The sequence below is a fragment of the Solanum stenotomum genome, chromosome 11 (genome assembly GCF_019186545.1).
Source record: "Solanum stenotomum isolate F172 chromosome 11, ASM1918654v1, whole genome shotgun sequence".
Taxonomy (NCBI): domain Eukaryota; kingdom Viridiplantae; phylum Streptophyta; class Magnoliopsida; order Solanales; family Solanaceae; genus Solanum; species Solanum stenotomum.
The window spans coordinates 8,229,941-8,241,918 of record NC_064292.1 but is presented as its reverse complement, the minus strand read 5'-3'; the positions used below and the strand labels follow the sequence as shown (position 1 = coordinate 8,241,918).

General features: G+C 33.7%; 1 protein-coding gene across 2 annotated transcripts in view; it reads right to left on the bottom strand.

Annotated features, from left to right (window-relative positions):
- LOC125844064 (polyadenylate-binding protein RBP47B') overlaps positions 1 to 5,453 on the bottom strand; it is an 8,548-nt gene extending 3,095 nt beyond the window's left edge. The window contains exons 1-4 of one of the 2 annotated variants that reach the window (XM_049523299.1): positions 5,261 to 5,453; positions 1,026 to 1,506; positions 264 to 337; positions 63 to 193 (exon numbers count right to left, since the gene is read on the bottom strand). In XM_049523299.1, the coding sequence (XP_049379256.1) occupies positions 63 to 193; positions 264 to 337; positions 1,026 to 1,506; positions 5,261 to 5,386 (812 nt within the window). In that variant the 5' untranslated portion in view covers positions 5,387 to 5,453. The remainder of the gene's footprint in view (positions 1 to 62; positions 194 to 263; positions 338 to 1,025; positions 1,507 to 5,260) is intronic. The other variant, XM_049523300.1, reaches the window with a different exon arrangement.
- Between the last annotated feature and the right edge of the window lie 6,525 nt (positions 5,454 to 11,978).

Here is an 11,978-nt window from a genome sequence, read left to right as displayed (position 1 = left end):
CCCCCCCCCCCCCCCCCCCTTTCTTTTTGTTATAAAAGTGAAAGCTTCATGAAGACAGATACCTCGCAGAAAACTGCACAAAACCACAGCCCTTGGAAGCAGGGATCTTAACATAAACAATTTCACCAAATTGCAAAAATACTTGTCTCAGTTCCTCTTCAGTTAAGTTGGGATCCAGATTTCCAACATAAACCTGCAGTTAAGCAAAAACCATCAGAAGAGAAGTTGAAATATGAGGGACACATTCCAAGTTACTAACTTACTGTTGTATTAGTCAAGTCATTATCTACAGGAATAGTCTGCACTGTTGGAGTATAAACGGCAGGCGGATATACTGCTGCATCAAAACCAAAATTCAGTGTTTAGTGTACTGAGGAACATAGATAAAATCGAAAGATCAATGCATCTACATATGCTACACAAATCTTCCAAGGAACGACTTGTGTGTCCACCAATACATCTGATGTCCTTCCTAGATAATTATTATTCTATTAAGTTATTGAAGGTGCATCAGCAGGAAAAAACTAAAAAGATATGGGTAACTGTTCCAGAAAGTATTTTATGGGTAATGGTTCGGAGAAAGGAAACAAAGATGCTAGAAGAAAAGGTGAAGTATTATAAAGTACAAATGTTTGTATTTACTTGCTATGTTGCTTAATCTGAAAATTTGTAGACAAGAATGATACTTGATACACTTTCTTAGAATTTTATGGGTTTAAGTTATGAAATGTAATCCATAAAGGGGAAGACCTATTATCCACTGGCCCTCAGGGGTTTCTCGGTTATTAAAAAAGAACATTCATACTGCAAACTCATACGGACTCGAGGTGGGTATGAGTACCTCATGCTTAGCCAGTTGGTCAGGAATAGAATCCAGTATGTACTATCCCCTCCCCTAAACAGTACTAACATTTTTTGTGTGTGTGTATACGTGAAGTCATTTCCACAATCATATAGCATTACTTTATTGCTGGATTTAAATATTAATAAATCCTATTACACACGAAATTGCAGTGCTGAATTACCTTTTGCTACTGCATATTGTTGTTGGATAGTATTCGACTTTTTTGGTGTTGCTGCACTAATGCGCATCGGCCTAGTTGAGCAATACATCCCATTCATTTCCGTCATGGCACGGTTTCGTTCTGTCTCATCAGCAAATTTAACAAAACCATATCCCTTTGAGCGGCCAGTATTTGGATCAGTAACAACCTTCGCTCCTCTAACTGACGGGTAGTGAGTACGAAAAGTCTCTTGCAATAGATAATCTGTTACATCAGGAGCTAGATCTCCAACAAATATAGAATGCTCTGGCCCAGCATCACGACGCTCTCCAATCCCAAATGATGCCCAATTTAACCTAAAAGTTAGCTCTGTCCCCGGTATTTGAGTTCCATTATACGATTGCAAAATCCGCTCAGCAACTGCATGTGCACCAAACTCCACAAATCCATAGCCCTCAGGTTGTCCAGTGATTTTGTTGCGGATAACTTTTATTGAGAGCACCTGGAGGGATCAAATTGGTCATTACCATGACATTAAATTTGAATAAGCATAAGTTTAGAATTGAAACTTTTCATTGTAGTAGCATGATGAACTATGATATTTGAATCAAAGTAAATGTGCACATGATTGTCAAAGAAAAGGAGAAGCTTGTGACAGTAATGTGGAGTCATTTACGCATTAGGTAAAACAGCTTAAGTATTTGATATTACAGAGAGCAAAAGATGGACTTACCAAACTTTTAACTACAATAATTAGGTTTAACTTTTCCTTCTAAGAAAGTGAACTAGTATTTTCTAATGTCCACCTCCCCCAAAGATACAAAGTTGCCCCCTAAATTATGTGAAATGGTCCACAAACCCACGCCATCATATAGTGGCTTAACTTTACCCTTATTGACAAACGGTAAACTAATTGAACTAATTAATCTTTAATTGGACTGAATCGCACCAAAATTTTCCCCATGTCCAACTCATCTCCCGAACCTTCTTCATCTCCTTCCTCCATTGAAACACCATACAATTGTAAGCTCCATCGTAGCTCCACTAGCCTTCCTCCAAATTCAGCCATGAAAACCCCTTAGAATTCTTTCACACCTTTTGACAAATGCCTTATTTCTACCATTATAAATCAGACGACCAGCAACGTCCTTCGTCCCATCACAGCTAGACCTTAGGAAGACCCCACATTAAAAAGAAGAAAGAGACTACAAAACAAAAAGATCAAAGAAATGCAACAAGATTCAGTTTTTCCAGATGCCCAGCACCATCCAGTTTCACTTCTTCTTTTTCTAATTCCAGAACAAAAATTCAGAAAAAGATTCAAACCCATCTCCAAAATTCTTAAATCTTCAATACCCAGATCATAGATTTTCATAGATTTGGATATTTTCATCTCTATTCCCTCAGATCACTATCTCCCTTTTCAACATAATGTACAGTAGAAGCTTAAATCCGATAGAGAAAACAGAACACAGAAGGGAAAATTACCAGAATGTAGAAAACCCAGCCTACAAGATTCAGTCTTTTCCAGTTTTTTTTTTTGAGAAGGCCAAAATCAATTCTGTTGGTGCCTCAGAACACGTGTTGTCACTTGCTCTGCTGGAAACTAAAGACGACCCTATTTTCGATTTGCAACTCCAAGTTGATTTATGTTATAAGACCAGAAACAAATGAGAAACTGTTTTGGAGATTTCAGATGAAATGAGGGGGAATTTTCTAGCAAGTGACAGATTTTTATCAGCTTGGCCCACTTATTCTACCATACATGAGGCTAACTTTAACCTAACCTACAGCTGCAACAATAAATAGGAAAACCCCAGAGTAAGAACACTCTAGCTATAAAAATGTGTTGTTCTCCACAAAGGTCATCCAACCATCTATACTTGAAAATATATACAAAAAAGCAATGCATATTTTCATTTGTGGTAATGCTTCTCAACTCCTTTGAAAGCCTGTATGTTCCTTGCCTTAAAATGATCCATACAATAGTGCGGGGATTTTTTTTTTACGTATCCCTCTTTCTCATGTTTCTTCCCTACCAACGTGTCAAGAGCTCCTTGATACACCTCAACATAACCAGAAAAATTGATAGCTATCGAAACTCTTAATAGGTCAGACTAGAGTTTTTTTCAGAATTTCTAATAAGAAGATCTAAAAAATGCAGGTATTGTCCTTTTGGCTATAAACAGTATCTATTCTTAGAACCACTTACGTCATTACACCCGAAAATTTCCTTATATCAAAGGTGATGTCTTATTCCTTTACCCCTCTTACTTTGTTCCTAGGCTAAGGCTACATACCATGAAGATGCAAGCACTTCAGCCTCACCTTAATTTGCACCATAACGTAAAAAAGCAGAGACTTCTTTGAAGTCGAATCACACTAACCCTGTGAAGCACACCTATCTTACCCTTAGTTACTCATAAAGGAGCAGTTCTCAGATATGGGATAGCTCTCATGCTAACCATCACATTCTAAACTATTAATCCCAACACCAAGTGTTTTACATTTCACCAGCTTCTCACGAAAAGCACCAACTTGTACGAAAACGAGTTAGTCCTTCTCAAATTGTCCACTTATGTTCTTTTCAAGTGCAAAAATCAAAGGCCACCCTTTTACACCACCAACCAACCTTTTAATTTCTCAAACATCGCAATACCAATCATAGCATGGAAGGAGGACTCAACATAACCAGAAAAATTGATAGCTTAGTTGTCGAAACTCTTAGATAAGTCAGACTAGAGATATCTTTCAGAATTTCTAACAAGAAGATGTAAAAAAGGCAGGTATTGTCCTTTCGGCTTAAACAGTATCTTTTCGAAGAACCACTTATGTCATTACACCAGAAAATTTCCTTACGTCAAAGGTTATGTCTTATTCCTTTGCCCCTCTTTCTTTGTTCCTAGGCTAAGGCTACATACCATGAAGCTGCAAGCACTTCAGCCTCACCGTAATTTGCACCTTATCCTAAATAAGCACAGACTTCTTTGAAGTCGAATCACACTAACCCTGTGAACCACACCTATCTTACTCTTAGTTACTCATAAAGGAGCAATTCTCAGACATGGGATAGCTCTCATGCTAACCATCACATTCTAAACTTTTAATCCCATCACTAAGTGTTTTACATTTCACCAGCTTCTCACAAAAAGCACCAACTTGTACAAAAATGAGTTAGTCCTTCTCAAATTTTCCACTTACGTTCTTTTCAAGCGCACAAATCAAAGGCCACCCTTTTACACCACCAACCAACCTTTTAACTTCTCAAGCATTGCAATACCAATCATAGCATGGAAGGAGGACTCAACATAACCAGAAAAATTGATAGCTTAGTTGTCGAAACTCTTGGATAAGTCAGACTAGAGATATCTTTCAGAATTTCTAACAAGAAGATGTAAAAGAGGCAGGTATTAACTATTGTCCTTTCGACTTAAACAGTATCTTTTCTAAGACCCACTTATGTTATGTCATTACACCAGATAATTTCCCAACATCAAAGATGATGTCTTATTTCTTTACCCCTCTTTCTTTGTTGATAGACTAACGCTACATACCAAAGATGCAAACAGTTCAGCCTCACCTCAATTTGCACCTTATCCGAAAAAGAACATACTTCTTTGAAGTCGAATCACACTAGCCCTGTGAAGCACACCTATTTTGCCCTTAGTTACTGATAAGGGAGCAGTTCTCATCTAACCATGTCATTCTAAACTTTTCATCCCATCACTAAAAGTGTTCTATATTTCACCAGCTGCTCACGAAAAGCACCAACTTGTACAAAAAAGAGTTAAGTCCTTCTCAAATTTTCCACTTATGTTCTTTCCACGCACACAAATCAAAGGCCGCCCTTTTACACCACCAACCAACCTTTTAATTTCTCAAACATCACAATACCAATCATAGCACGGAAGGAGGACTCAAAGCCTCAATCTTATTTTTTCCTTTTCTAATATGCTATTCTCCTCTAACACTACTAAATTTAATATAACACTTGCTAGAACTATATAAACAAGAACAAAGCAGAACTATCACAAATGTCACCATTCATTACAATTCCACATCAATTGTCAAGATTCTTCAAAAATTCAAAGAAACACATTAACTATTTCATTAACCAACCCCAAGACTTGGTTTTTTGACTACTTAAGCAAAAATCAAGAATACCCAGATAAACATATTCAAACGAAAATTCATAATAAATATAAAAACAACACCAGTACAGTAAAAAAATTGGGGGAAAAGAAAAAAAGAGAGACCTCGGCAGTCTGAGCAAACCAGCTATGGAGATAAGACTCGTCAGCCCAGTATGGTAAATCGCCAATCCAAAGGGTACGCACTTCTTCTAGAGTAGCCGGCTGGTGGTATGGCTGCTGGGTGTTCATCTTTGGCTTTGTGTTTCGCTGGGGTTTAACAAATTCAACATATATTGTAGGATTTTGGAGAGAAAATTGTTTATTGCAATATTACATAAACCTTACAAAATTATGGTGTTGTGTGCAAGTAAGTATACTACTGAGTACTGACCAAAAACCCTTCTAAAATAAATATTTTTTTGAATTCGTTTGGACAAACTTGTAAAAAGTAATTTATAAATTAAAAGGTATAAAAAGAAGATATCTTATTTTAGATTTTTTATTTATTTTTAAAGTTTTTGGCTAAAAGTGAATGCTTAAAAATTAAAAATATCTAAAAACAAGTTAATCCCAACTATACTAAGTATGACAAATTTATTAGTATGTGGTCGAATTTTTAAAATTAATTTATTTTGAAAAGTCATTTTTAAAAAATTTTTAGGTGAGAAACAATTTGTATTTGACTGATTAAAAAAGTTCCACGCAAAGTCTTATATTATTTGAAATTAAAGTTGGGTTTCAATCTCAAACCTCCGCTTCAATATCTTCAAATTTAGTTTATTTTAGAATTGTTTTAAAAAAAAAAGTTATTTTAGGTTGAATTATATTTTTTTACTGATTCATATTATAATTATTTTGAAAATTAATTTGCAAGGAGAACTAGATGTTCATGAAAGTAAAGACTTGATTTTGAATATAGAAATTGAGCATAGGCTGAGTGCAGTTCAATTTTGCAAATCAGATTTTTGAATAGAGACTTACATTATGATTTCAGTTACTTTACATAAAATATTATGAGTGTATATAGTTTTGAGAAAATTATTTAGTATAAAACAAATATGAGTTAGATTACACATGCCCAAGAATTGTGTTGTCATTGTAGGTTACGATCGTACAACCAATTAGGATGACTCCTTGGACCAAGAGGCTTAATTTTGGATCCACAATTATTAGGTTGTATATCACAACAAGATATAAAGCAACTCTCTCATTCAGATTAGAGATTAGACATCATGAGCTTACTTAGGGTATGTCGATTATAAAAAAAAAACTCTCTAAAAATATTGTATTTTCTTTACTTAAAGTAGAGATGTCAATATGGGCTAACCCACCCCATCCGGGCTAACCCATACAGGCTTTGCAATTTGCCGGGCCAGCCCATTTTTTTTATGTGGGCCCGAAAATGGTCGGCCCAGCCCACAAGTGTGTGGGCTACGGGCTTTGCCGGGTCAACCCTCTTTTCTTAAAAGTATATTTTTTATAATTCTTTAAATTAAATTATAATTTAAAAATATTATCATAAATAACGACTAGTGTTACTACCTGTTAATCAAATACACAGATAAAATTATTTATATAATATTTATTAAGTTTGATTCCAAGTAAAAACATAAATAGCTAAATAGAAATATTAACCTAATTGTTTTCCAATGATATAATAAAACACAAAAAACTATGATAATATTCCATAGGCTATGGCCTATGTAGTTATTCCCTAGAAATTTTAGGAACTTTATTTTATGTAGTACATATTTTATAAACATAATTTGTATTTAAATTATAATATTTCAATCTTTAAACAGATTTTGAGTGTAGACTCATGTTATTTTTAATACTCTATTTTAGTTTTATTTTTTAATTAATTTTTATNGAGCTTACTTAGGGTATGTCGATTGTAAAAAAAAAACTCTCTAAAAATATTGTATTTTCTTTACTTAAAGTAGAGTTGTCAATATGGGCTAACCCACCCCATCTGGACTAATCCATACAGGCTTTGCAATTTGACAGGTCAGGCCGGGCCATCCCATTTTTTTATGTGAGCCCGAAAATGGTCTGCCCAGCCCACAAATGTGTGGGCTACGGGCTTTACCAGGTCAGCCCTTTTTTCTTAAAAGTATATTTTTTATAATTTTTTAAATTAAATTATAATTTAAAAATATTATCATAAATATTGACTAGTGTTACTACTTGTTAATCAAATACACAGATAAAATTATTTATATAATATTTATTAAGTTTGATTCCAAGTAAAAACATAAATAGCTAAATAGAAATATTAACCTAATTGTTTTCCAATGATATAATAAAACACAAAAAACTATGATAATATTCCATAGGCTATGGCCTATGTAGTTATTCCCTAGAAATTTTAGGAACTTTATTTTATGTAGTACATATTTTATAAACATAATTTGTATTTAAATTGTAATATTTCAATCTTTAAACAGATTTTGAGTGTAGACTCATGTTATTTTTAATACTCTATTTTATTTTTATTTTTTAATTAATTTTTATTTGGCCCACGGGCCAGCCCTATCCATATTTCCCAAGCCCCACAAATCGACAAACTTATTCAGGCCGGGCTAAAAAAGCCCTTTTCTTAAATGGGCTCCAAAAATCGTAGCCCAGCCTTATCAAATCACGGATTAGGTCAGGCCGGCCCAACAGGCCTAGCCCATATTAACGGCTCTAAGTTAAAGTATCATAATGATCTTTTATGAAGATACAAATAATGATGTTATTTAAAAACAAACAATTCCAATACATGCCTCAGCTTTTTAGTAAACAATAAATTATGTACTCTCAATTATTGAGAATTTTAATGATTATCTCAAATGTTTCAACCCTGACTTTCTTCATTGAGTTATTTTAGTTATATTGTTTATACTCAACTTTATAATCTTCTTGTTATCATATATGTATTATATTCAATCCTTGCATTACATATCAATACATTCAATGTATTAACATTCTTTGTGCTACACCGTTTTATGGTGTAAATTTTGGTGTTCAGATTCAACCAATCAAAACGTTTCACTAAGTTCTTCGTTCAGCTTGTGGTGAGTCCTACTCACATCAAAAGGATTTCAATTTAGTTATGATTGATTAGTTTATAGTTCAATCTTCAAATATTTTGCTTACAGGTAGCCGAAATCTTGTTCCTATAGACTTATTCAGTCGGGATATTAGAGACTTCATTAGTCACTAGTAATTTTAAAATTGACAGTGTTCTAGTTGTTTTCTGCTTTTTCATTATAGAGAATTATTTCATTTTTCAGCAATTTAGGTCATTATTATTATTTCTCATCTTCCATTTAATTTAGTATTAATCATGTAGCATGCTAGATCAATTATTCGCTCGGGGTCAATAGTGATTTTGAATGTCAACCACGTTTAGGATGCAAATTCAAAGCGTGACATGCCACATGTTCAAATAATGTGGTAATTCCAATCAAATTCAAAAATCAATTAAAAAATTTCAAGTGTCTAAAATGATGTGTTTTGATCAATTACTATCAACTTTATCTACTCCCTACAGCTATAAACAGGATAGTTACATGACTTTTTGAAAAGGTTGCACGCATCGACATTAACTACATAGTTCTTCTAAAAAAGTGATCGACTGAGTTTTTTCCGAAGATCATCAAAAAAGTATTTAAACTAGTATTTTTTTGCAAGTTTCATACTCTAAATATGTTATTTTCTTTCCTACTTGAACATTCACTGGTTATTCCATTTTTTTACTTGAATTATTTGTCATTTATATATTAGAATACACTTACTTGAGTAGATGGTGATAGTTTAGGTAGAAAAAGAGAACAACCAATAGTTAGTCTTAGGGGTGAAACTACGCAATGTCCTATCTAATAGCCTCTCCTTAATACTCCTCCGATTTACATCTATCTCTCCTTAAATCATTCATAGCAACCTCTCACACCTCCGCAGTGGGACATGTAGGTGTAATATATCACAAATACAATAAATTACAGTTGAAATAAAATGAACAAAAGTGTATAAACAAATCTTTAGGCTGAGGCGCGGATATCTCGTTTTCTTTAAGGAGATTCAAGCCCATTGCGGCATAATCTACACCGATCCAATAGTATCACTCTTGACTTGTCCCCTCCAGGATACAACAACCCAACAACGTCGTACAACTCAAGCAACTCCGGATTAGTTGAAGAGTCAAAAGCTCCACAAAAAGAACACCTTATTCAACATATAATTACCCTCTTTTGTATAGTGAATATAGTTGAAGACTTTAGAATATTTTTCTATGTCTCAACTCTCTCTTTCACTACACTAATCTCAATATAATACTACTCATCTTTTTCACTCTATATTTTCTTGTACATCTCTTGTTGTTTCTACTTCTTCTTTCCAACACAAAGGAAGACCACACTATTTATAGGTGATAAATTCTTCCTTGCAATGAATATGAAGATAGTGGGCAGTAAATTTGTCAAATGAATGGCTCAAATGTTACATAAGTTACAAGACATAAAGATAGAATAATGGGTGAAATAATGAAGAGTTGGTGGTTACATAAGTTACTAACAATTAATGACCACTTTCTTCCACAATTGATGAGAGTAAAGATGCACAAATGTAATGTCCACCAATAGACATAACATGATATATAATGTGACATATAATATATTTTGTTGAAGGCCAATGTCATTTGTGATCCCTTAAAGTTGTCTACATTATTCATTTAGACACCTCAACTAGACCTAGTACCTATTGAACACTTCTACCACCCCAGATTTGAACCGTGTAAGCATTTTTTGCCTACATGGAAAATCGTTTGTGAGTCACGCAAATAGGGCGCGTGAATCATTTTTTCTCCCATTTTTTTGCCTGCATTTAACACCTCCAACGTTACAATTTTAACGTTGACATTGTAACGTTAAAATCCCCAATTCTTCTTCCCCCAAATCCATTTTAGAAACCTAAATCCCCAATTCTCTCTTCTTTCTCTAAATCTCCAACGTTTCTCTTTTCTAAATCAATTGTCTTTTATCAAATGTCGCAAATTTAAGTGAATATCGAGGAAGCCGATATATGTAAGTGTGGTGATTATTGTCGACTGAAAACTTTGAGGATTCCATTGAACCCAGGTGGTCGATTTTTTGGATGCAAAGCATCAAAGGTTTGTAACTATTCAAACAAAAACTATTGTTATTGTATTATTTGAAAAATCAACATTTTTGTATATTTATTTTTGTTATGTGGTTTGTAGGAAAATGATGGATGTGGCAATTTTAGATGGATTGATCTGTTGCCTGAAAATGCTGATGAATCATCTAGATTTGTGTCGTCCTTAATGAATATGTAACACCCCAGAATTTTTTTTAACTAAGACTCGAACCGTTCATCGTAGTGAGTGAGATTTTACCGAGGAATTTAAAATTTCTTAAGTGTTAAGGTCACTAGATGTAGCACCTTGAGTNGACAGAATAGATTCATAGATAGTGAAAATCCAATTGATCGACTAAAGAGAAAAGTGAAACAGCTTGAAGAAGAAAGGGATTCTTTGAAATTTCAATTGAATGAAAATGAAGAGAAGATGATGGTATTGAACAAGAAGCTCAAGGAAGTTAAACTCCAAAGGGATTGGGAAAATGTCAAATTTAGCTGACTTGTGGTTGTTTTTCTTTGACTGCTAAGTATAAAATGGCTCTTTAATATTGTGTAGTTCATAGTAGTTCAAGATTGTAGTACTTAATTGTTTAGTTTTGCAGTAGTTAGAGGCTATTCTAGATCAATTAGTGGTGTACTTAATTGGTTTGTTAAGTTCATATTTTATATCAAATTGAAAGTTTGAACGTGAATTGATCAGTGTTTCTTTTGTAACTTGCCCTGTGTTCTGGAATTAGTTCTGGGATCGACTAGTCTTATTGAGAAAAACACAAATGCATTGAGAGGTAGTCTAATTGTTGTTCAAAAACTGATTAATAACACAAATGCATGGCTGAAAAATACATAACACAAAGTCATGGTTGAAAAATACATAACACAAATGCATTGAGAGGTAGTCTAGTTGTTATTAAAAAACCATTGTCTTGCATGGTTCAAAAATATGTAGTCTTGCTAAAACAAAGGCATGGTTCAAAAATACATTACACGAGTGTTCAAAATAAAATAAAGAGTAGATTATTGAAGACCCTTTTAACATAGGTCAAAATCATAACAACTTTCCAAATGAACTACTTCTTGGAGGTTCCACAAGACCCTTTGCTTTTCCTATTTGCTTTCATTTGTTGCAACTGTGAAGTGTTGACCGCATCTTTTCCCTTCCATTTTAGGCCACGGGGTTTAAAGCCAATATCTATATTGGTTGGTGAAGCACTCTTCAATTTTGTTGGCCCATGTAGAATCTTCTCACTTGATGTTGATAGTTACATAAGTTACTGAAAACTAATGACCACTTTCTTTCACAATTGATGAGAGTAAAGATGCACAAATGTAAAGTCCACCAATAGACATAACATGATATATAATGTGACATATAATATATTTTGTTTAATATTAAAATGTCACACCAACTAGACATTCAAACGTTTCCTCTTTATATGCCTAAATTATCTCAACCTCCCTTCTCGCATCTTGTCCTCAACCAAAGTTTATGTAGAAAAAAAGAAACAACTTATACTTGAAGTGTCAAAACTTCCGAAAAAGATATAGTTATTTTTTTGCCATTGACTTTTCTTTTTAATATAACCATTTTATATTCGAAATGTATTGATTCAACTAATTTAACATTTTTATTTTCTTATTTATTTATTTATTTAAATTTTAGTTGGGGCTTCACATGGTTGATTTGTACAAACGGCAGATT